Genomic DNA, 25,959 nt, shown 5'->3' on the forward strand with positions numbered 1-25,959 from the left:
CTCCATTGCTTCTCTAATTCCCTTTGTGAGGGGAAACCTGAGGAATATAAAAGTGAGGGGTGGAGGGAAGCGTGCCAAATTTAGTAGCAAGGGTAGAGTGTGTGGGAGGAGCAAAGGGAGAGGAGGAAGAAAGGGGAGGCGAAACAACGTGGACCGGCAAAGGGAATTAGGGAAGTTTCCCCCAGGCGGCGCCCCTGGGAATCACTCACTCCCTGAGGCCGAAGCCGGCCTGCATCCGCCCTCGCATCCGCCCAGCGGGCCACCAGCTCTCTCTGCTCACCAGCCTAATGATCTTCAAGATTCCTGTGGGCGAGAAGAGAAAACGCTTGAGGCTGTCCCTGAATTTGGGTGGGACTTTGGCGCGGCCCTCAGCGCGCTTTTGTATGGCCTTCTTCTCCCGCTGGCTGGGGATCGCGGGTTGTGCAGTGGGCTTGAGTGTGGGTGCAGTGCGCCCCCGGGATGCTGAGGGCGCCGCGCTTGTGTCCCGCACCGAGCTTGCGGATGGCGCCGAGCGCTCGGGATGCGCCGCACGGGCGACGTTTACTGAGCGGGAGGGACGCCCTCCGGATTTCGAGTCCCCCGAACGTGCGTTGTCGTCTTCAGGATTCATGGTGGACCTCCGGGCCTGGTGGTGTCTGACGGGCCCCTCGGCTCTGAGCCTGCACGGCGGCGGCCGGCTCTCCCTCGCGCGCACTCAGCTCTGGCTGCCGGCCGACAAACCAAGCCCTTCAGCCGCCCTCGTAGCCACTGGGATGCGACGCCGCCGCCTAGCCTGGGAACTCAAGGTCCCCTCAGCGCCACCACCTCCGTGCTGCCAGCCAGCCGGGGAGCGGGCTCTGAAGACCATTTCGGGCGCTCCCGGCGCTTTCTCCTCTGCCTCCCGGGCCCAGGAACGGGAAAACCAGATCCCGTAAGATTCAGGCGCTCGAGCGCTCCCTTGGAAGTTACAGCGCTGGGCCCACAGTTCCTAAATGTCTTCTTCTAGCTCCCATATAGAGATTAAAATGAGAACTGCAGAAAATATGTGTTAGAATAAAGAGATACGTTTAATAATTAGCATCAACTAAAAAGGAATATAAATTTACAAAACTTATAGTTTGTCATGTACAGCACTTTTCTTACAAGGACCACTTGGATTAAACAGCAGCTTCCGGTAAATAAGGGCCGCGTCGGCAATACAGAACACCGAGGCCACGAGTCCAAACACCTGAAACAAAGACACACTGTCACTGCTGTGGCCATGGTCACACAGGTTTTAAGTGGTCTGCCCACTGGCTTCCTCTCCTGCGAGGGCACCAGGATTGCTCCCTACGCTGTCACCTAATAGTAAAATGGGAAGAGACTTCAGAGATCATTTTATTCTCATTCCCAAGTTTTCCCAGTACCTTCCTAGAGAAAGGGAAAGATAATTTAAGTGAGCAGAAACAATATTGAGGTGGTGTGGGCTCTGAAACAAATACTTGTCTGGATCTCTTGACTGGCTCCTGGATATACTGTTTAAAGCCCTGCCGGTGATATTTAGTTACTAATCAACAGTTCTATACCCAATGATCAACTGTTTGACTTTCTATTGCAAACTGTACTGGAGAAAAGGTCAGGTTAACACCAGCGCAAGCTTTAACCATGGTGATAGTAGCTGTGATAAGAGATTTGGAGAACTGGAGTGATAAGATGACCCAAAGTGAACTCTCAAAGGCTGGGCTACTTAAGTGGGCTACATCCACTTAAGGAGTGGGATTCTAAATAGGCCTCAGGAAAACAAACTGAAGTAAAGGGAATAAACTAGAACTTGGTCTTTAGGTACTCTGATGGCTGTTTGAGAACTGGTGCCGGGGCTGGAGAAATGGGATGTCAGTGTTATTTCACCAGCTCCATCCAACTGCCAAGAAATCTGGCTTTCTGGCTTAAGACACTGTTCCTTTTCCATCCTGAATCTCAAATGCAGCTTCCTAGGTTCTGACCACGATAAGTACCTCCTACCGGTGCTTTCATGACTCTGGTACACAGCATGTTGCTGGTTCCTCCACCTGGAACCATCCCCGTTTCCTCCCCTTTAGTTCTGGCAAACCACAATTCCACTGCTGGAGAGAAGTAGCTGCTTCCTCTTCTCTGTGCCCCACAGTACTCTGTTAACAGCTCAGACACAGCTGTTTGCACTTTTGTCTCCTGTATTAGGCTCTAAGCAACTTGAGGATAGGGCTCACATTCTAGTCCAGAGCTGTCTAAATGAAATATAATGTGAGTCACCAATGTAAGCCACATAATTAATTTAAAATTTTCTAATTGCCACATTAAAAAGTAAAGAAAGGGCCTCCCTGGTGGCGCAGTGGTTGAGAGTCCGCCTGCGGATGCAGGGGATACGGGTTCGTGCCCCGGTCTGGGAGGATCCCATATGCCGCGGAGCGGCTGGGCCCGTGAGCCATGGCCGCTGGGCCTGCGCGTCCGGAGCCTGTGCTCCGCAACGGGAGAGGCCGCAGCAGTGAGAGGCCCGCATACCGCAAAAAGAAAAAAAAAAAAAAAAAAAAAGTAAAGAAAAAACAAGTGAAATTAATTTTAATAATATATTTTATTTAGCCTAATACATCCAAAAGAATGTAATTTTAACATGTCATCAATATAATAAAATTATAAATTCTACACTCTCTTTTGGGGGTAGTAAGTCTTTGAAATCCAGTGTGTATTTTACACTTACAGCTCATCTCAATTCAGACCGGCCACATTTCCAGTGCTCAACAGCCACCTGTGGCTTGTGGCTGTATACTTTGTCAGCACCTACCGAAGTGCACTTAAAGAATGAATCAATGAGTGAATGAGTAAATAAGTGAGTGAAAGTAAACCCTATGCCTCATCCCTCTTTCTCCATAATTATCTTTAAAGACAACTAGGAGAAATTGCTATTACAGCACTATGTCATTTCTAGAGTAATTCCCATCCCTTGTGAAGTTGCTTTGGGCCTAATGAAGGAGTTGAAAAGCCATGGATTCTGACATATGTGGCCAGTTCTCCTAAGTGGCCCATACTATGAAAAGACAAGGAAGTAGGAGGGAGATTTACTTAAGAAGAACTTAATAATTCACTTCTCTAAATCAGAACCTAGAAAAGCCAAATGATTTTGAACCCCCTATAAGAAATCTAAGAAGAATATCAGATGGAACTTTAACTAAATTACTTGACTCTTCGTTTGTTTTGGCTTGCCTTCCAAATTAAACTGATTTGCTTCTCTTCAAGCAGTGTTCAAAATAATCCTTTAGTTACAAGGCTTCCTACCACCATTCCCTTAACGATGACACATCTTCTATTAAATTCCATCTGAAGCAGGATCTGGACAAGAAATAACTGAGCTCAGAACAGTCTGTCTCACCTTAGCAAGTGGGATGTATCCTTTTCTTGAAAAGGGAGAGCTCTGAAATTCATCCATGGTTTGTTTTTTTCTTGACATCAGGTTTCTGAGAGTTCAGTACTGTAACTGATTCCAGTAGCTTTTCTCAGTCTAGTCTAGCCCTACATATCTATGAGAAATATGGAGGAATCTCTTTATTTGGTTCACTTCAATTTTAGCGTGAAATCATATTCCTTGACATTAATCAGGGCACGTGTTCACACACAAAAGTATTAAGCCATTAGGTACTGTGTACTGGCATAGAAGCCTCAGGATGAATAGAGTCTAGCTTTCTGTTCTTGTATTTATTTTTCAAGTATATTTGAATTCTGATCGAACCTGAAGGAAGAAACCAGAAAGACCTCCACTTACCCCTCCAAGGACTATATATGTTGTGGTTTCTGGGATCAGTGCCAACACAGATATAACTATCATGAATACTGCTGTAACCACTGAGTTGATAATATCCTGAAAACACAGAATAGAAAGGTCAGCTTTACATGAAGATCACCAGCAAAATGAATCAGCTCCCTAAAGATTTCGAAAGTTCCATTTTATTAAAACAAAGTTATTTAGTTTAAGTAGTTTTATTTAGTTTTAGGAAATCAAACTGCTGCAGTAAAATGACACATATATTGTATTTGGCCTATAATGATGCCTAATGGGTCTCTTAACCTATGATACACCAATCATTTAACTCCTTAACAGGCTTATGTCTTTTTAATTTAAATGTAGTTGGAGGGAGAACTCATCTGGTTAGGAGTGGATGATGTATTTTATGCAGAACGTTTAAAGTAGAATGGTACACTGGGAAGTTAGGATGCTCAATTTTAATAATCTAAGAGAAAGTGTGGAGTACTCTACAGCATAAAATAAACAACTTTAGAATGTTACTCCAAATGCAATTCATAAAACAGAGCTGGAGAAAGTGGTAATTTTCGGGAAAAAGCTCCCACATATCTGTATGCAACAGCTGGCCAATTATGCAATTATTTTTTGATGATGTAGCTCATTCATTTAATAATTTCTTGAAATGATGCATTTTCATTCTGAACTGTGGCTTTAAGAGGTGCAACTTACATCTTGAATGGATGTAAACTGTGGGAAAGTTAAATTGTCTTTATTCTGGAAAAGTTTATGTATATTTGCAGATAACGGTAGCAAGAAGGAATTGTTAACACAGAAATATCAAACTTCAAAACTCTGGTAACTTAGAAAAGTAGTTATTACAAAGAAAATAGGAAGAGGTTCAACCGGGACAGGGTAAGCTTAGATACATTTAGGCAGAAAAACAGTCCTCATTTGCAGGAGATATTGAGTTCTAGGTTAGTGCTCCTCTGTGCTGGGTATTGTGCTCCGCTTCAAGGCAATAGACCACACCTCTGCCTCAGACAGGCAGCCTTGCCTCCTGTTAGTCATTCGGCTAAGTGTGTATGAATGGCTTCAGATGAAAATGGTGTTCTAGAGAGCGCAGAGAATCACAGGGGGGGAAAAAAGGTTGCACCTGTCCCAGAACATCAGTGATCCTTAATGGTGGTTGAAAGCATTGCTTTTCTTTTAAAACCAAACATCAGTATGCCATGGAGTAGAATATAAATTTAATTACAAAACTGGAGATTTCACAGAAATTTTGAGCCTGTACTTACATATCACCACAAAGCCCTGGGTTGGCTCACTTTGTGTGTTTTCTGTCACTGGAGCACTTGAGGGGAACTGAGGAAGCCTGCTCTACAAACTGTGTTAGTTACTGCAACTTTGGGACAACGACACATATCACAAATCTGTGTGCAGGCAACCAAGCTCTTTCCTAATCAGTGAAGACAGTGGCCATCAGATAGAAGTATTTACAGGTTACCTTTTCCCCACCTACAGATTAATTGGAATCTTCAGCCATCTTTGTGTCCTTCACTTTTGTTAGAACCACAGACAACTTCTCCAGCCGTGCTCTGGCCCCATTCCCGTCAACCACTCTGCTGGGACCTCACTGTTTATTACCCTCCTTTGTCCCTGGCCAGGTTTCCTCAACTCAGTGGTGGCCCCTCTAGTTACAGCTGTGTCCTTCCCTGCTTAGTCTAACAATCCCACTGCTTTACTGTCACCTGTCCATTCAAGGCAAACCACTCTGGGAAAGGTCACTGGGGGCCTCTATTAATACAGTCAGTGAATATAGATTTTTTTTTTTCTGGGCTCTCTTCCTTTACCTGTGACATTATTCACCACTTCTTTCTTCTTGAAATGCTCTCCTCTCTTGGCTTCTGGGACATGGGTCTCCCTTGGGTCCTCTCCTGTCCTTCTCAGGCCACTCCTCCTTTCCACGCCAGATGTTGGTATTTCCCAGTCTTGCCTTATCTTGCTCTACTGTCCCTCCGAGCCATTTTCCAAGAGCTCATTTACCATCACGAGGTGATGTCTCCCAAAGCTGCAGCTCTGACTTCTCTCTCCTAAGCTTCAGACCTGAACATTTCCATCTGAATACCCCATAAGCAACTAAAACCTTCTATTTCTCAAACTGAACTCATTACATACCACTCTCCTTGGCCCTTCCTTAAAGCTGTCCTTCCTCCTATACTTCCTGTCTCATTACCCTCTTAAGACAGTTCTTTAAATGGCAGCTATCCTTGAGTTTCCTGTTACCCAGTCCTATCCGTTTTCATCACCACTTTTTCTCACCAGCTACCATTTTAACCTTAATTTAGGCCTTTCTCATTTCCATGTCTGGATTATGATAAGAGACTGTTAAGCGGTCTCTGAGACCTACCTCTAGTTTTGCTCCTCTTCAAGCCAGTTATCGACACTGCCACCAGCGATCTCCTCAGATATGAGCTAATCATGTCACTCTCCTACTTAAAAACCTCCCAAAACTTCCAGCGGCCTTTGGATTAAAACTCAGGGCATTCAAAGCCTTGCATGCTCTGACCTCCTACTGCCTTTCAAACCTCCACTCTTGCCCCTCTCTTCTTCACAGCCACTCAGAACTCCTGCAGGTCCTTGAGGGTCCAGCTCTTTCTTCCCCTAGACCCTCACACACACTGCTCCCTGTACTGGGAAAGCTCTCTCAGCCCCATATCAGTTGGCTAACTTTTCATCCTCCAGCCCTCAATGCAGGCGTAGTTTTCCTCAGGCAAGCCTGTTATGACTTGGTCCCCTTCCCGTCCATACCATCTGGGTATACACCTATCACAGCACCTGTTATACTGGATTGCTCACCTATCTTACTTTCTGGCTACATTGAAAGTTTCTCAGGTGCAGGATTTGTGTCTTGTTTTATCAAAGAAGCTAGTATAGAATCTGGGATTAGCAGATACTTAATATTTGTTGAATAAATGATTTCATGAGATCAAGAGCAGAGAGGAATCTGGGTTTCATGATGGAGTAATAACTTAGCTGACCAATATAGCACCATTTCTAAGAGTACAGTATCAGCCAAGTGTGAGCCTCAGAGATTTGGAGACTACTTTCAGTATGCTATACATAGGCCACGCTCCTTCTCAGTGTGTTCTGTTAACTTTAGGACTCCAAGTTTATTACTGGGACGTGTAAGAAGCTCCAGAGAATTACTACAGTTTGAGGAGAAATAAATGCTAAAATGTGTTAGTTTCATTAACTTTGGAAAAGCAGAGTGTGAAGAGCAACTATACGACTTTTTGGGTACAAGATTAACAGGATGTGGACCATGTTCATCATCTCCTTGAAGAAATCCTTGGGATAATTTAGCTTAGTCCTTTCTGCCACTAAATGGTATTACATACCCTGAGGGCCAACTGAGGAAGGCTTTGTAATCTCTTGTCCCAGACCTTATACTTCAGTCAGGTCCAGCTCCAAAGTGTAGATCAAGGAGGATTTTGGAGAGATGCCATGAAGATCCTATCTATTTCCCAGCTTTCCACTTTGGGGGCTTTCTCAGCTTGTGATTAGTCTGAAATGCTCATCATTGGTCTTCAAAAGTGGTTCCAGAAGGCACCACTTTAAGGGATGCTTATGGCTTGAGAATAGCTCTAAAGTCCTCTCTTCTTAATACGGGTTATCAGCTTGGATATCAGCACTCTGGAATCCAAGAGGATGAGACAAGCGCTGCTACCAGTCCAGCCAAAGGGTGGAAGGGCAGTAGGGGTCTCAGAAAGGAGACCTATGGAGATAGGATTCTAGGGCTAAGACTTGAAAGAGGAGCAGTGAAGTCACTCAGTTCTTCCTAGAACCAGCTTATGGTCCAGGCTGAAGGGCCAAGTATCCCTTAGTTAGTATCTTCAACTTGCCTATTTTGAAAGTTTCCAGACCACCTGGGCATTCCACTGGGCAGTTATTCCTAATGCTGTGAGTATGGCAGGTAAAGTCCATATGCTACTAAATAAGGTTCTACAAGATGAGTTAAAAATTATGTAGCATTAAAAAAAAAAAAAGAAAAAAAAATTATGTAGCATTAATGATTACAGACATTTTGAAGTAAGAAAATGTTGTGCTTTATTTAGCCTCTAAATTATTTTGATTTTCCATTTAGTGATCAGGGATGTGTAAGATGTAGATACTTGTGTATCTGTCTCCATTTCTATTCCCCAATTTTGAGGTCATATCAACATGCATTTAAAAAGGAGGTAAAGATTAAGAATGCTGTATAATTTCATTAACCATGATCTTAAATTTAAATTTCTTTTGAAGATCTACACCTACGTGAATTCTCCTTAGAAAGAAAGGTCTGAAAGGTCAGCCACATCTACTGATAGATAGAGCTCAGAGGAGAATTTATGCTCCGTGGCTGCGCTGTTTCCCTGAGAATCTCCCCAGAGCACATTAGCAGTGGGTGGAGTTCCTCCTTCCTAAGCCTGTCAGAGATTCCTTAAAGGCTTAAGAAAACTAAAGAACAGAGTTTATTAAAATGTCTCTCTATGGCAGGAAAAAGTAGTTAACTTTAACAGTGAAACTGAACACTTACAAGCAAAGGCCAAAATATACAGTCAATTAATCGATCAAGTCTGAGTATATATAAAACTATGAAAAAGAAAGTAACAGTGACTTCAAATCCAGTGACAACAATGTATGGCTCTGGGGCTTGTGCGATGATAAAAAGGGTCATAGATGTCACAGTTAGCGCCTATAAAAAAGCATGAAAGGAAAAAAAAACATGATTTATTCAGTGATTATTGAATACAAGTTTAAGCTGTAAAAATGATCATTTCTAAAATAATGAAATTAATGGGTTTCTTCCATATACACACACATCTAAAAGAGGAAGACTAAAATGTATGGATGTTGATGTCTTTTCGTGTTTTAGAGAACTAGGTATCCCTCTCTGTTTTAAGTCTAATTAATTGCTCCACATTGTATACCTAATACCATCACTTCCCACATCTGTTCCCTTGATCTTTTTCCACTAAATATCTCCTTTTCCCTCTCATACCTTCAATCTCTCCTCCTCCACTAGTTCCTTTCCTCATCATCCTCTAAACATACCTAAGGTTATCTTCTCTTAAAACACACATACCTTCCTTTCACCCTGCTCCCCACAGAAATTCCCATTTTCTACTTCTCCCTGTAATGCTTCTCAAAAAATTCTGTACACTGGCTGATATAATTCCTTATCATCCACTCATCACTCCTTAACTCTTAACAATCTGGAATCTGCTGTCAAATTTAAACTTAGAATGTTGCCATGAAAAATACTGGGGAGGAAGGTTGAAAACAAATTGTCAGAGAAAAACAATTCTCTAAAGAATCCTGTGAGGAAGAAAAGGAAAAAAAAAACCCAACAATTCTGATGCTTCGCTTTTTAACACACTTCCTCTTATCTAAACATAATGCAATCAGAATTAACAAAACTTAAGTGGAAAAAAAACCCTTGAAGATTATTAATCTAATCCAATTTCCTCATTTCCAAATGAAGATATAGAAAACAGAAATGAAAAGTGACTTAAAGGAAAAAATAAGCTGAGAGTCTGTCAATGTCATGATGTTCTTAGGAGATACAGCTCTATCCAAAGTCTCTGTGTTCTTGGAAAATGGTTTTGTCAAGACTCTTCCGTGGCTAGACTTTTATGATCAGTCTGTCAGCATCCACATTCTCTTTTTAACCTTAGATCTATATAGGCTACTTATTCATAATTCTTTCAATTACTTTATTAGTGTAAAAGTAGTTTACCTTTAAACTTCTAAATTGGTCAGTTTGCTTACACAGTAAATGTAACTAGTTACTAAATAACTCATTCTTTATAATTAATATAATTACGATCAGCAACATGTCATCTCAATCACTTCATTTACTCTACTGAACCAGGGTCTTGAGTTCATGGGTTGTGAAATCAAGGGTCACTTTTTCAGTCCCCATCTTCTGTAACCTTGGAATTTGGCACTGGTGATTAATCCATTTTCTTAACAGTTCCCATGATTTCAGTCACACTGGGTTCTCCCCTAATCCATACTAACAGCTCATATCTTTCCTAACTCCTGGCCTTTGTTTTCAGTTAGCTTTTAAGTATTCCACTAATACCTCAAACATTTCTTCACCACTCTATGTAGACTGCTTTTGCCAAGAGCATCAATGATTGCAAAATTACTAAATTTAACAAACATTTTTCAATCCTTATCCTACTGGACCCCCATGACTTATTTGCCATGGGCTTTTTCCGACTTTTCTACTCCTTGGCTCCCATGTCACCTTTTCTAGTTCTTATACCTCTGAAACTATTCTCTTGGCGGTCTTTCCTTTTGCCCATCTCTTTAAAATGATGGCATTCCTTTAGATTCTGTCCACAACCCACTCAACAAATCTGGGTCTCTGTCCCAGGTCTATCCTCAACATCTCACACAGAAATAGCCATTTAGAATCTTTAATTCACCGTGTGCAAAACTGTCACCTTGCTCCTTCCTCCTGTATTCACTATCTTAATTGGTGATATGACCATCTATCTTCTCACCTGCCCCTGGAAACCTAAGATCACTGCTCCAGCTTACTCCTCACAACTGACCAATCATCGGGTCCTGCTGACTTAATGCCTAAGCATTTTGGGAATCCACTTTGTCCCTAAAACTACTGCCCTTCAGTATATTTTCCTTGAATTACCGTGACAAAGATACTACAGTAAAATTTCTAAAATAAAAATGTGTGCAATTCTTCACCTATTTAAAACCCTTCAATGGCTCCCCATGGTTCTTAGAATACAGTCTACCTTCACCATGGTATTCAAAGTCTTCCATGACTCAGCTCCTGTCTACTTCTCTAGCAAAGGGTTGTTCACAATTTATCCACAGGATAATTCCAGTGTTCAATTCTCAGTCCTCATCTTACTTGAACTGTCGTCAGTATTTGACACAGTTGATCATTCCATAGAGAAAGTTTTCATTTGGCTTCTAGGACACCATACTTTTAGTTTCTCCTACCTCCCTAATTGTGCTTTCTCATTCTTCTTCGCTCGTTCCTCCTCCTCTACCCAATCCCTTTTTAAAAAAAATTAATTTATTTATACTTTTGGCTGCGCACGGGCTTTCTCTACTGCGCCACCAGGGAAGTCCCTCCCCAATCTCTTAATGTTGAAGTGTTCTGGGGCTCCATCCATGGTCCTCTTCTCCGCTCTATGTACACTCATCTCTTGATGATCTCATCAGTCTTGTGACTTTAAATATTTCTATTTCTGCAGTGCCAGTCTCACCTAAAATCCAGTCTTGTATATTCCAAATGCCTGTTCAGTATTGCCACTTGGATGTCTAATAGACATCTCTAAAGTGAAATCCAAAATTGAACTTCTGATCCTCTGCCTACATTTACTTCACCCACAGGCTTTCAGTGGATGGCAACTCCATTCTTCCAGCTGCTTAGGCCAAAAACTTTGGAGTGATGTTGGACTCCTCTCTCTCTCACACCGCATCTGGTTCATCAGCAAATCTTGTTGGGGTTACTTTCAAAATACATCCGAAATGTGATCATTTCTTATAGCCTACTCTGCTGACAACCTGGTCTGAGCCACTATCATCTCTTGCCCAGATTACTGCAATAGCCCCAACTCATCTCCTTTTTTTCTACCTTGCCTCTGCAGGAATCCTCCTGTCCCCACCAGCCCCCACCTCCCAATCTATTGTCAACATATCAGCTGGTGTAGTTTTTAAAAATGTTAGTCAGATCATATACAACTTTACTCAAAACCTTCTTCATCTCCCACTGTGTCCCTATGTCAGTCCACTCCCGCTATACTGGCTTCCTTGCTTTTCCTTGAACCCTTCAGGTACATTCCTGCCATAGGGCCATTGTACTCGATTTTCCTTTGCCTAAAACACTCTTCCTTCAGATAGTCATAGCTTAACTCCCTCATCTTACTCAACGCTTTGCTCAGAAGTAGTCACCTCAACAAGGCCTAACTTGACCATTCTATTCCTGCAATCTTCCTCTCCAACCCTACCTTCCCTTACACTCTCTTACCTGGCTTTAGTTTTCTCTTGTTCCACAGCACTTACCCCCTTTTAGAATATTACACCATTTATTTATTTATTTATTGTGTTTATTGTTGTCTTCCCTGCCCTCTCACCCCAATATGTAAACTCCATGCTTTGTCCCCTGATATCTCCCAAGAGCCTGGAACAGTGCCTGGCACATGGCAGGCTTTCAATAAATATCTGTTGGCTGAAAAAAATAAGGCAAAACTCAACTTCTTATGGTTTGCTCATAAATCATGCTGGGTTTTTTGTTTTTTGTTTTTTGGCCTCCACGCCTTTGCTCAGGTGGCTGTCCCTTAAACCCTACCCAATGTCCCCCTAGGAAGTTTCCTGACACCTCCTTGGTTAGATGCCTCACTCTGTGCTCTAACTTCATCCTGTCACACATCACAGCTATCTGCTTGTGTGCCTCTCTCTGACTATACTGAAAGACTCCATAGTCAGGGACTTTTGTCTTGGGTGTCTTTGTTGTTTCAAGTCCTAACTCAGGGCTGGGAATACATTAAATGTTCAAAATTTTGTTGAGGGAATTAATATATCAAAAATGAAACCTTTCTGGAGACTATCAAACCAGAAATAGAGGAATGATGTGTTTCATTCACACTATAGAATACTTTGAAGCATATACGAATGATAATAAAGATTTATAATTATATTAAAAAATTGGAACCTTTCTCACAAAATCCCATGTCTCCTCCAGTGTTCCAAAGCTTTCAGTACCTGGCATAAAACCCCAGACCCTCAGGTCCCTTCTTTCCTGATTATTTACTTCCAACTCAAGCTAATCTCTCCATTTTTTGAACTCCAGAGTAGTTTTCTCAACTTCTTTCATGCGTTCTGACTTGCATTACGTCATAGTTATTTCTCAGAATCACAGACTTCGGTGTGAGAAGGACCTTGCATGCGGTTTGTTCTGCCCACTCACCGGAAGCTGAAATCGCCATCACAACATGCTAAGTGCTCATCTGCGCCTGCTACCTTTTCTGTCTGGGAATGTACTGCCTTACCAAGTGGCCACTTAATTTTGGCAACTTTCCCAATAAAAAAATTTCTTCCTCATAATAAGCAGGACTGCTTCCCTGTAACCGTTCACTTTCCACCTCCTCTCCTTATATGTCGCCTCTTTAAATTTTAAGAATTATTTTTTTCCTTCCCCTTTTCTCTTCTTGAATTCCTTCAACATATTCTCTTATGATAATTTCCACTTCTCTAACTAGCCAGGTCGCCTTCCTCCAAATGACGATGCATTCTCTCCCAACCTCTGCCAGAACTGGCTGCAATGCTCCTGGCATGTCTGACACCCCAGGAACCAGGAGTTCCATCGTCCTCGCTCTGGACGATATCAGCCTTGAGCTCACTCACATCAAAACTACTGAGTTCTAGCAAGTAAACACAGCATCCACTGAAACCCCTCGGTGCTTTTGTTTTTGTTTTTAATCTTGTTGGCATCTGAGTGGTACAACTGCAGCTGCCTCCCCCGGTAACCTGGGTACCTGGTTTGTGGGTCCAAGTGTGGGCCATTCATGTAGGTGTGCGGATTTTGCTTTATGAGTGGGTCCGTAAAGCCCCTGATGGGGGAGGACAGCGTCCTATTTCTCTCCTTCTACCCTCAGGGTGCAGAGAGAAATGCCTTGCCTCTAGGAAGGCCTTAACAGAGGTTCAACAAGGTTGAAAGAGAGGACAGGGCATCGGCTTGGCTTCGTGCTTTGCAGCCCTACCTCCCTGCGGCGGAGCGCGCAGGGACACCGTCCCTCACCCCGAGGCCCCGCCCTCACCAGCCGCAGCATCTTCGCGTGGCCTTTCACGCTGAAGCAGAAGGGCCGGTGCTTCGGTTTCAGCTTCACCGTCGGCATCTCGCCTAAAGACCCAGAAGCAGCACTTCTCCGTCAGTTCCCCTCCTCAGCGGACCGCTCTGCCACGCCTCGCGCCACAGCTGCAACGGCCACTGCTGCCTCGAGCCGCTCTTGAAGGCGGCCCTCCTTCGCGGCGCGCATGCGCAGGTCACCTCGGCCCGCACTAGGGTACATGCGGCAGCCACCCAGACCCTGTCCGCCGCCACCTACTGGTGGCCCCCGCTATGCGGAAAGCCAGGGTTCGCGCGCAGCGTTCCCTCAGACCTAGAGGGGAGCCAAGCAAGCCAGCTTCTCCCCACCCCCTAGTCGTCTGTCCAGTGGGAACGTTGGTTGTGCCTTTGTTAAAAGATAAATTGAGGCATATTAAAATTTTTAAGATTTTATTTGAACAAAAATGGATTCAAATCGGGTGGCATCTGAACTTGAATCCGGCCTCTGTACCCTGCCACCGAAATTAATCTCGGAGACAGAGTTTTGGGTGAAGTAGAAAAGTTTTATTGCTTTGCCAGGCAAAGGGGGCCACAGCACACTAATGCCGTCAAAACTGTGTGTCCCAGCTTGGAGAGGTTAGTCAGAAGGTTTACAGTAATTGTTCAAAGAGGGCGTGATCAGCTCCTGGACATTCTTCTGATTGGTTGGTGGTGAGGTAAGTGGGAGTCAGCATCATCAACCTTCTGGTTCCAAGGTGTCTGGGGTCTGCGTGCTTGTGGGCAGCATACCGTCCTTAACCATTGACTTCTCCCATCTGATGGGGGTTTCAGTATCTGCAAAACAGCTCAAACATATTGTTGTGTATATTGCTTGATGGGGAGCCAGGACCTTGCCCGAAGTCTGCACTATTGTTTCTCTCTCTCTCTCTCTCTCTCTCTCTTATTGTTTCTCTTGACTGTTTGTTTCTCCTTTGTCTTGCATCCCCTCCCTTCCCTAATTAGCAGCTGCTTGAATATGCCAGATAGAATTTAGGGAAGGTCATAGAGGCTGAATGAAGCCTATTTCCTGTAATCAAAGAGATGGGGCACATAGAAAGGCTTTTGTGCCCAGGAACCCCACAGGATCCTGCTCAGTATCACACCCAATCTAACATAGAAAGGAGCTCTGAAGAGCTGTACAAAATGAAAGACTTTTATAGACAGAAGGGAGCGAGAACAAGGAAGTTGGTTATTGCAAGGTTACTTTTCTTTAGGGGATGGCAGGGGGTCTATCAGGCAGGTCACCTAACTAGTGCTGATCAGACGAAGCCTGATTGACTGGAGAGCCAAAACTATAATTAAGTCTTGGTTTGGTGAGTGGGGCTTAGCATAAGCGACTCCATTTGGGGCCTGTTGTCTTTTTTGTTTTTTAATAACTTCCCGAGGGATCTAATATATTTACAGTCCAGACCCTGGAAATGTCAAAGTTCAGAGGAAAGAGTGCTGCTGTGAAGCAAGATAGATGAGCTTGAATTCCAGCTCCACCCCTTAATGAATGCTTCTGATCACTTTTTACGAGTTACCTAAATTTCCAAGGATCAGCTCAGCCCGGAGAATGGGATTGAGAATATCCACCTATACGGTTGTTGGGAAGAATAAATGACACCTTGCGTGCCAGGTGCCTGGATACAACAGATGCTCAATTAACTAATCTCCAATAGTTAATTAACCAATCAGTCGCTGGTGTTATTGGCCACCCATGCCCCGAGTCTTGCCAAATCATGGGTTCATTCTGCCAGCGCCTCGTTGGCGGGAAGATTTCCAGGCTGCAAAGGGCGAACCCCTCACCTTCTCGGAGACAGGGTGAAATGAGACGGGGTCTCTTTAAGAGCCGGCAGGGCGGGGCGGGCGCGGGGCTGGAGGCGGTGCGCGGAGGCGGGCCCAGTCGCTGGGCCGCGCTCGCGCCGACGTGTGCCGGGAGGAAGGTTGGGCCCGCTGGATTCGCCCGCGGGGCGATGCTGCTGCGGCCGCTGCGGAGCTGGGCTTCGTGGGTGCTGCGCCGCGACAGGCCCGGGAGCCCCGCCTCCAGCCCGGGGTTGCCAAAGGCGCAGCGTTGGGCCTGGCCTCGGGGTAACGCGTCTCTCAGTTCCCCTCGCTGGCGTCCCGGAGGCGGCCCTCAGCCCCGCTCCGCGCCCCCTCAGCTCGCGGAACCTGCCTGAACCCGAAACCCCTTTTCCGAGGCGCCAGGATTTCATCGGTCGGCCTGGGGGGAGGGGCGGGGCTGGTGTCGCAGACGCCAGCCGGCAGGGAGCGGGTGGGGCCTTGGGGCTCCGGGCCCAGCTCTTGTTCGGAGCTGGGGGGCCCTCAAAAGAGCGGAAAGAACCCCCCTCCCCCAAGGTTCCTGGGCCCATTCTTTTGGCCTTGGGGGAGATGCCGGCGAGCGGTGGGTGGGTTAGGCTCGGTGCGCTCTTTGTCCCGCTGGGAGTGGAAACCCTCCCCTTCAGAAGTGAGAGCCCCTGTTGTGGCCAAGTTCTGGCGTTCTTTGGCCTCGGGGTGTTCAGTGGTACCTGAGAACCCCTGTGGGGTGGGTGGGCCGCGATGTCAGCCCCAGGCCTGCAGGAAAAGCCTGAGTCCTGTGCTGAAACCCACCCCTGGGTTTCAGTGGCCCACCCGCCAACCACTCTTACCCCGGAGCTACGAGTGGAGGTCACTGCGTTTTAACTAGCTGGGCACCCATCAGTGAGGATCATAAATATAAAATGTGTGGAAAATGGAAAGCAGAATATACTAAGTGACCAAAGCTGAGCACAGTGGGGGCCCTGACGTGCCAACAGGACCCCGGCGGCAGTTTCAGTGTCACACAGGTAGATAGCAGTGGTGGGCCTGCCTCCGTCCACCTAGGGAGGGTCCCAGGTGTCACTGGAAAACATTTTTAGGCCAGGGAGCAAGCATAAAAATTACTGTTTTTGTCGTGGCTTAGAAAATTAGGACAAAGTGAGCTATTTTTTAAAAAATTTATTTGTTTATTTTTGGCTGTGTTGGGTCTTCGTTTCTTCTCTAGTTGTGGCAAGCGGGGGCCACTCACTGTCGCGGCCTCTCATTGCAGAGCCCAAGCTCCAGACGCGCAGGCTCAGTAGTTGTGGCTCACGGGCCTAGTTGCTCTGCGGCATGTGGGATCCTCCCAGACCACGGCCCGAACCCGTGTTTCCTGCATTGGCAGGCAGATTCTCAACCACTGCGCCACCAGGGAAGCCCAAGAGTGAGCTATTTAAAACTAAGTTAAAAAATTGATTTCCTTTCTTTTCTAGATAAAGGTAGAGAAAATGAAAAAGAGAAAAAATCTGTGGTAAGTCTCCCTCTTATGTGCACTCTTTCCAGTGTAGGATTATATATGTGTAATAAACACACATGCATAATACACACGTGTTTGGAGGAGGGGAGTGAAGGAATATGTGCACATAGTTAAAAAAACGAATACAAGAGTATCTCCAGGGATAAGGAAGTCTGTCTCCACTCCTGGGCCCCAGACTCCCTCCCCAGAGACCACCTCTGTTACTAGTTTCTGGTATGTCCTTCCTGAGAATCTACACAGGTGGGAGAACACATGTATTCATAGCCTTTAGGTGGATTTGGACTATTAGCTTGATGAATGATTACAAAGGGATTTGAAAAGTGGAAGTTTAGTTTGACTGGGTTAGTGGGTGGCAGCCTGGCTGTGAGGGCAGGTCTGCTGACTGCTGCCCCCAGAATACCGATGCTGAGACCGGTGGGTGGGGGAGGGATAACAGAGAATTCATGGGGGTCCACAGACAAGGGTTCTACCAGTGCAGTGACTTGGAGGTGCTAGCTCTGGGGTGGGACTGTGGCTGGTGTGAGGTTGAAGGTCAAAGGGGGTCAAACTGGACATGCCCATGGGATGTTTAAGACTTTAGCTGGCTGCGGTGGGGAGCAGTATTTCAGTCACCGTTGATCCAGAGGCTCAGTTCCTTAAGGGAACTGGAAGTTGGTAGATATGGCTGGAAAGGGACTTGCTTGGAGGGTGTGGGCAGGAGTAGTACCTTGGCTGGGATATGCAGAAGGCGGAAGGTGTGGGGAGGCCCCCTGGGGTATTTGGGCTGGTGGAGAGGGCCTGGGAAGGAGTGAAGTCACACGGAGAGGACTGGTGATGAAAATGCTTGAGATTTATGGAAGTTTGTTGCAACTAGAGGTGGGGTGGGGTATGGCATAGGCATCATAGCAGGGGAAAGGGGTTGGTAAGTTGAGCTGGATGGGAATGGATGCAGTATTGTACTGTTAATTATTGAGCTAGCATTGTTGTGAGCCGGGCCTGTCCTAGGTGCTTTCTGGGTGTGGTCTGTTATCCCCCAGACACACAGTAAGTGGTCCATGGGAAGTGGTGTGGAGCCTGCGTTCAGGCCCAGGGCTGCTCTTAGTCATTCAAATCCTCTGAGTTCCTGTGTGGACCCGGCGACCTGGGAATCCAACAGCCCCTGTTGTTAGTGAGCCTGTGGTTGGATGCGCGGGATGGCAGTGAATAGGACAATGGTGGATCTGGAACAACAGGGAGTAGGGGCAGGGCTTCTAGAGGATGATGACTGAGGGGAGACTTGAGGCCTCCTGGGAGAAGGAGGAGAGGGCGAGGCAGGAGTGTTGGAGCAGAGGGAACTGCAGGGGTAAGTCACAGAGGGATGAGAGACTGAGGCTTGTGGCCAGTCCCAGAGAGGTGGCTGGGGAGGGCCTGGGGGCTGGGAAACAGGACCGGAGACAGATCCCAGCGCCCGGAGCCCCTGAAAGACTTTACCAGCTGTGATCTGGTTTGCGTCTCAGGAAGAGGTGGTGGACCATGGATAGGGGATGAGGGACCTGGCTGGGCTGGACTGGAGGGGGAGAGGCCAGCAGTGAGGCTGCTCCCACAGGGAGGGTTAGAGACCTTAACTAGGGGCCAAGGAGACAGGCCAGGTTCTGCAGGTGAGTAGGAAGTGGGGCCCAGAGGTTTTGCTGAGTTTCTGGGTGAGGAGAGAAGATGTCCAGGGCCTTGAGGGTGTCTGGGTGGATGGTGCAGCCTTTCCTGAGGACAGGAACGGGAAGAGAAGCCATATGTGGGTGTTGGGGGGTGATAAATTGATGTGCCCATGGGACATCCCATGGGATTGGACAGGACAGGGAATATCTGGGCTGAGCTGCAGCTGTGAAGTGAGTCACCGCCACAGAATTACAAAATAAATTCCAAAGTCGGGTTAAAAAGAAATGACTAATGTTTTCAGGTGAACAAAGTCTGAACAGACATTTCCTGAGTGAATTTATTAATGGCTAATAAACAGAAGAAAGTGCTCAACCTCCCTAACAGAGAAAGAACGCTTTGGGAGATGGAAGGATGAAAGCTGTGGATCAGACCTCAGACCTGGCTTCCAGTCCCAGCTCTGCTCTTTAGTGGAGGTGGATAAGTCCTTAACCTCTTAGAGCCTCAGTTTCCCCATCTGTGCAAATATTCGTAGCTGTGATTGTTGTGAGGATCAATGTGACAATGTTTGCAAAGTACAGAACCCACAGGGGCTAATTTTATAGACATTATTAACAATGAAATTAACGAAGATTTAGGATCGATATGCCCAGTATTGGCACAGTATGGTAATAGGCTCACTCTCATCCTTCTAAAAGGGGTGTGAATTGGGTCAGCATTTTAGAGGGTAATTTGGCATCATGCATCAATAGCTGTAAAAACTCACTTATCCTTTGATGCAGTGATTATATTTCTAGAAGTCTGTTGAAGGGGATAATCAGAGCCAATGCCAAGGATTTATGTACAGGAATGTTCACCACAGCACAGCTTATCATATCAAAAAAATGGGTGTCACAACACAGTTTTATAATAAAAGTAACTGGACAGAATGTAACATCCAACAGTAGGGATTTCAATAATTCATGGTATATCTTATATGATGGAATATTATTCAGCCATTCAAAATCATGTTTTTGAAAAATAATGACATAGGAAGGTACTCAGTATGTAAGAGATGAAAAAGAAAAGAATAAAAAAATATAAAGTATGATCCAAATGAAATTATAACTGTTCATAGGGGAAAGGAAAGAAATTGTCAGTCTGGTTAAGGGAAAGTTGGGAGGTCATAAGAGTGGGTGTGTATGAGGGAGAGGGAGAGAAAATTTGGGGGGTGAGGTTGGGAAGTCAGATTCTCTTAGTTCTTTGAATGTTAGATAAAATAAAACTGGGTTCCTTTTTTTTAAAAAATGGCTTTATTGAGTTATGATTTACATACCCCCAAATTCACTTAATTTTAAGTTTACAATTTAATGATTTTTTTTAGTAAATTTATGGAGTTGTGCAACATCACAGTCTAATTTTAGAACATTTCCGTCATTCAGAAAAGAAACCTCGTGCCCATTTGCAGTCACTCCCCCAGATCCAGGCAGTCACTACTATGCTTCCTGTCTCTATGGATTTGCCTTTTCTGGATATTTCCTATAAAATGGAATCATATAGCATTTGGTCTTTGTGTCTAGCTTTTTTCACTTTGTGAAATGTTTTTGAGGTGCGCCCACGTTGTAGCATGTATCAGCACTTCATTTCTTTTTATTGCCAAATAGCGATACTATAGTGTTCCGTTTTGTGCATGTACCCCACTCTTTTGGCCATTGGGCAAGTTTCCTTTTTATGGCAGATTTCTCAGGGTCTTTAATAGGACAATATATATTTTGATTCTTCCAGTGGGGGCTTTGGGGCTCTAACCTATTTGCCTCTTGAAAGTTTGGTTCTGATTAAACATTTAAATGATGGTTATCTCTGGAATTATGAGTGATTTTTATTATCTTCCTTTAGTTCTCCGTATTTCTTACTGTGAGAATGCTTAAAGTCTATTTTCAGGAAAGATGAAATGTTATTATTTAAAAATAAGGATAGATGGTGCATCACAGCATCAGTTATAATCATGGGACATTGGAATCAAGGCCTAATAGCAGAGTGGTGGGCCTGGCTGGCCGTGTGCTCCCATGGCATGGTGAGCATCTTTTCTTGTAATTGCCTCTTACTTTCCTCCCCATCTTCACGCTCATGAACTCGGTGGGTGCTGGGACTGGCTCCTGAATCCACATTGCCTGGCACGTGCAAGGCCTTCAATGAGCAGTTGAAAGACTCTCAAAGATGAGAAATGTGTAGAGAAAACTACTTGCCTGAAATATACCAAAATGTAGTGATGTTTATCTCCCAGTGGTGGGAATATGGGCAGTATTTTCTGCTTTATGATTTTCTCAATCTTTTTCATTGGGCATGCACTCCTGTTATAATATTTTCAGACATCACTTTAAAAAAAAGTTAGACTTCCTTTGCTTGACTCCTCTTTCTTCCCTCCATGACAGGGGAACTTGGTGAGATTCTCCATGCCTTGCCTGGTCTAACGAGAAAACCAGTTGGTAATCCAAGGCCCTAGATTTACCAACTTTCAGGATTTCGTGGTGGGAATAGGAACATGTATTTTTGGAAGAATGTCTTATCTGAACAACACGTTCCTTGCAATGAACAGGAAAGAAACAGTCTGTGCAGAATGATGTCTAGGTTGAGCTCTTTTTAAATATCTAGGAAAAGTTGTTTCCTTTAAAGAACAACAATAAAAATAAAATCCACTGGTGCCCTGATGGGGTCTCCCTTTTTGCACATTCACTGTGTTTTCTTGTGCTGAAGGAGTAAGCTGACAGGGAGCCCGGATTGGAGGGCCGGGCCTCTGTTGGAACTGCGATTGTCTGTCTAGCTCTCCTAGGTAGCCGTTAGGATCAAGGCAGGAGGAAATCTTCGCAGCCAACTGAGAGAGAGTCCAGTTGCTGGCGAGAGTTTGTAGAGGTGGGGCAAGGTGAGACCGCCCACTGTGCCCCTGTGTTTTATGCAGGATGTGACTGAGGCTCCACTGGGGTCATGAGAAGGGAGTTGCCAGGCCTAGGTGTGAATTCCAGCTCTTTCCCCTGCCAACCCTGGCACCTGGGGCAAGTCACTTAAGTGGCCCATGTTTCTCTGTGGGTGCTTCCAACCTGGGTGTAAAGGTCACTGTGCAGCAGGACAGGTCCCCCCTGGCTGTGTGTACCCCAGGGGACATGTAATACGTGTTGTCAAGGGCAAGTTTGTCTTCTCACATATGTGGAACTGCCCATTTCCTCTCGTGGTCTGATGGAACCAAAGCCATTTGGCCCGTGTCACCAGCAGTCCTGGCTGAGCAGTGTCTTGTCAGAATTGCTGGGCAGCAGGTTCAAGGGTCCCAACTGATTCAGAGGGTCTGGGTGCTCTGCTGGTGCTTCTGGAGCAGGGTGTCTGTGGACCCCTCATTGAGAAACCCTGCCATGGGTCCATGGTACTCAGCTTCCTCCATGTTGAAATCACCTGGAGAGCTTTCCAAGGTACTGAGGCCTGAGTCCCACCCTGAGATCATGCCAGAATTGGCCTGGGTTGTGGCTTCCTATTGTGGATTCTTAAAAGTTCCCAGGTGATTCTAGCACATACGTAAGACTGAGAGCCACAGCTTCAGTTGCTTTCTTTCCCCGCAGTGGGGTCCGTGTAGGAGGCTCCTTGTCTTTCTTATGGGTAGACTCCTCCCACCAGTGCCCAGACAGCCCCTTCGCCCCAGTGCACTTGGTGTGAGCAGAGTGAGCGTTCAAGCTCTACTCCTTGCCTTGTGCTCTTCTAGAGCCTCATTTTTCTCTTCTGTGAAAATGTTAGAACCCGTTTCTCAGGTTCTGGCAAGGTTAAGTGCAGGATTGCTGTATGTTGCCCATCTGAGTCCTTTTCTCCTGTCCTCATACCTTCCAGTCCAGGCCAAGCATGTTTTTCTGCACAGAGCAGTGCATTAGGTTCTAGGTAACGTACACGCGCTTCCCATCCTTAAAGCCATTAGGTTCTGGTGAAGGAGGCAGGACATTTAGGCCTAAAATCTAACAGTCTGAGGAGTTGAGCTAGGGAAGGGCGGAGCTAGCGCGGCCGAGGGCAAGCTGTGTGGGGTCTAGGGGTTGACCTAAGGGAGTGTCTGTCCCGGAGGGCAGTGGCCTGGTGGCCAGCAGCAGTGGGCCTGGAGCCTGCCACTGAGGGGAAGGATCGGGTGGTTGCTATTACTAACAACAGGACCCTGGGGGTTTCCTCCAGAGGGATTTTCGTGTACACACTGAAGTCTTGGGCTGAACCAATTATGCTGTTCACCTGAGCCCTTCCCTAGACATTCTTCCTGGTATTCTCCCAGACACTCGATTTCTGGTCCTAACACGCGTTTTTCTTTTGCTAGATATGTATCGAGGGCAATATTGCAAGCGGGAAGACGACGTGCCTGGAGTTCTTCTCCAACACAACTGACATCGAGGTATGGCTTCCACACCAGGTTTGAAGGAACCTGCAAAAGCTTGGTGCGTTTATAAAGGTTGCAAACCGGACCTGCCCTATAGAAATGCTGCTGGGGGAGTGCGTCCTCTGTGAGAGGAGGGAGAGGCCCCTTGGAAGCTTGTGCCTGGTTTTCCCCCAGATTTTGCTCCACCCACCCTTTTCCTTGGCTGATTCTGCTTTGTAACCTCTCGCTGTAATAAACCTTAGCTATGAGTATGACTATATGCTGAGTCCTGTGAGTCCTCCAACCCGGGGAGGCGAGCGTCACACACCTGTCCTGAGCTGTGTAACTCTCCCTGACACTTCAGAAGCACATGTATTCTCACTGAACACCTTGGAGCCAATGTACAACAACAATACCATCAGCAAGGAGAGTGAACAGCTAATGAGGGTAATACTCTATGCCAGGCACTGTGTTGAGATGTCGTTATATTATCTAATTGATTTCATTACAGGAGTAGTCACTATGAGACAGGTCCTGTTATTACTTCAGTTGCAGAGGAGGAAACTGAGGCTCAGTGAGGTGACATGGCTTGGCCGGGGTCGCACGGCTAGTGCATGTGGTGCCATGTCCCAGCCCAGGCTGGCTGCTCCAGGGGCCATGCCCTTGTTTGGCTCTATAGTATGCAGAGCTTTTTTGGCTTTAGGAAAACCACCCAGCCTTCAGATCTCAGCTCTGCTCTCTGACCTCCCCAGCTAGGTTACCCTCCATGGTGTAGGTTCTTCTGGCTCCTCTGTATCCTTATTTTGTACTACTTCTCGGGGTTTGAAAATATGTGTTGCTTTCTGTGATGACCTGATTAATGTCTGCTTCCCCAGTAAGTTTAAAGTTGAAAGCATGAAGGCAGGGCTGGGGTGGTTTTTCTCTTGCTGAATCCTTGGTACCTAGCGTGGCACCTGGCACAGTGGGTGCTCAGTATTTGTTGAGTGACAGTGCCGCAGATGGGGCACAGGTCAAGGCTGCCTGTGTCCCAGCCTCTGGTGGGCCTGAGTGGTACAGCATATGCTACTCAGCGGATAGGACCAGAGTGCTGAAGACGCAGAAGAAGGAGAGGGAGGTTGCGAGGAGCAGGGAATGATTCACAGAGGAAGGGATATTTGAACTGGATTCTGAAGGATGTATAGGAGTTTTGCATGTAATGAAAGTTGAGGTGAAATGAGGTGAGGTGGGCATACTGGGCAGAACAACAGCATGAGCAAAGGCACAGAGGGGTAAAAGGTGGGGGGAGGTTACTCTTCAGGGGGCCCATGCCTTGCTTTCCTTTGGTCTCTTGTGACCTGTGGCACCTACTCCCATGGACTTGAAGGTCCCCAGAGGGATCCGGATATTCTCCAAAGCTTGGCCCCAAGAGCACCATTTACTTATTTATTTATTTTGGCTGTGCCGGGTCTTAGTTGCGGCAGGCGGACTTCTTAGTTGCAGCATGCATGCGGGATCTAGTTCCCCGACCAGAGATCGATCCCGGACTCCCTGCATTGCGAGCGCAGAGTCTTACCCACTGGACCACCAGGGAAGTCCCAAGGGCACCACTTAAATCCTTTCCAGCACACACCTGCACAGCTTAGGGAGGCTACTAAAGAAACAGGACTCTTTGCCGGCAGTGTGCCCAACACAGAGCTCAGAGGGAGGAAGGGGAGGCGGAGCACGCTGCCAAGTTCGCTGGAGGCCCCCAGGCCGGAAGCTGGGTGCAAGCTGCAGCCTGAAGTGCAAGAAGCAGCCTCCCTCTTGGCTTCTCTCACCTCCCTGCCTTCCTGATGTGGTGGGCAGTAAGGGGCAGGGTGGAACACATGGAGGGGGGATTGGGAGAACCCACTTGCCCCTGGGGAGCTCCCGTGGCAGCAGGAGAAGTGGCATGTGCATATGCTCGTATACAGGGGTGGACAGAGTGGTTCTCAAGTCACTTCTCGAAGCTGCGCCTGGAGCCACGTCTGCATGGAGTTGTGGCCTCGCAGGGAGGGTTGCTCCACTATTTTGGCCCACCCTGGGCGCCCAAATCTTGACTCTCTCCCCCATCCCACCCCTAACACGAGCCTTCACAGAGCTCAGAAATGAGGAGCAGCAGCTTTCTGATGGTTTCTTTCCTGACAGGTGTTAACGGAGCCCGTGCCCAAGTGGAGAAATGTCCGAGGCCATAATCCGCTGGTGAGTGTGTTCTATGTGTGAACCGCCAGCTGCCCCTTAAGTGCACAGGCACAGCGCTGCTGGTGCCTGAGCCTGCACCCTGTCCAGACGTGTCCTTGCTCTTCGCTGGATGGTGGGGGAGAGGGAGGGGACAAAGGGAAAATGGCAGCATGTCTCGATGGTCTGAGGCCAGGGTTCTTTGAGGCCTGGCTGGGCATGTAAGGAGCCCAGGGACCTCCTGTCAGCTATCCCAAACTATCCCAAGTGGTCGGCCCCAGCTACCGGGGGGTCCTTCTCCTGCTGCTCATTCTTACCCCACCCTCTCCTAGAAGAAACCCAGGTCTCCTCAGGCCTAGCCCCCCAGGACCTGTCCCTAAGTAACTAGCTTCCCTGGTAAACCTCTGATTGGGGTTTGCACTTGCCAATGCCCAGGGGCTGCCTCAGGCTCACCCTGAAGCTACCAGTCTGCTTTCCCAAGGGTGGACCTAGCAAGTAGGGGCTGTAATGTGCCTGTGCCCCTCCCACCTCATTCCCCGTTCAGAAGGCTCAACTCTGGCTGCTTGAAAGAGGTGGGTGGAGTCTGGGTCCTGTAAGAGTGAGCTCAAGAAAGCGATGTTGGTTCTGGGCTCCTGTCCCATGATGGAGGAACGATTAGTTTCGTTTTTCAGGTAAGGAAACCGTGGCTGAAATAGGTTGCCCAAGGTCACACAGCTGGTAAATGACAGATCTAACAGTATTCTAGACGCTGGGGCGGTGAACGCCTCGAAGCTTCTGCTCTGCTGGCCCTAATATCCCAGTGTGGGGAGGCAGAAGGCAATTAAAAAGTGTGTGATACGGCGGGTGGTGACAGGAGCCAAGAAGGCATCTAAAGCAGGTAAAAGGATATTATTTAAATAAGGCAAAACCTCTCAGAG

The 25,959-nt window shown here is 46.6% G+C and overlaps 2 protein-coding genes across 5 annotated transcripts in view; one reads left to right on the forward strand and one right to left on the reverse strand.

Annotated features, from left to right (window-relative positions):
• Positions 1–1,056: 1,056 nt before the first annotated feature.
• On the reverse strand, positions 1,057–13,769 carry CKLF (chemokine like factor). Of its 2 annotated transcripts, none has more exons than XM_081216576.1 (4): positions 13,570–13,769; positions 8,307–8,465; positions 3,752–3,847; positions 1,057–1,207 (listed from the first exon to the last, which is right to left on the reverse strand). In XM_081216576.1, exons 1-4 carry the CDS (start codon positions 13,645–13,647, stop codon positions 1,091–1,093), a joined length of 450 nt encoding a protein of 149 aa, XP_081072702.1. In that variant the 5' UTR covers positions 13,648–13,769; the 3' UTR covers positions 1,057–1,090. The 2 variants fall into 2 exon arrangements, with proteins under 2 accessions (XP_081072702.1, XP_081072703.1); XM_081216577.1 differs by lacking the exon at positions 1,057–1,207 and adding an exon at positions 3,403–3,509.
• Positions 13,770–15,526: 1,757 nt separating this feature from the next.
• Positions 15,527–25,959, forward strand: part of TK2 (thymidine kinase 2) — a 29,328-nt gene continuing 18,895 nt past the window's right edge. For all 3 annotated transcript variants that reach the window (XR_014013685.1, XM_081215323.1, XM_081215324.1), the window contains exons 1-4: positions 15,527–15,686; positions 16,865–16,902; positions 22,829–22,903; positions 25,013–25,066. Coding sequence is in view for 2 of the 3 variants with exons in the window: in XM_081215323.1 (XP_081071449.1) it covers positions 15,572–15,686; positions 16,865–16,902; positions 22,829–22,903; positions 25,013–25,066 (282 nt within the window). In the remaining variant the exon portion in view is untranslated. The remainder of the gene's footprint in view (positions 15,687–16,864; positions 16,903–22,828; positions 22,904–25,012; positions 25,067–25,959) is intronic.

Source organism: Mesoplodon bidens (genome assembly GCF_964165515.1).
Source record: "Mesoplodon bidens genome assembly, chromosome: 18".
Lineage (NCBI taxonomy): Eukaryota > Metazoa > Chordata > Mammalia > Artiodactyla > Ziphiidae > Mesoplodon > Mesoplodon bidens.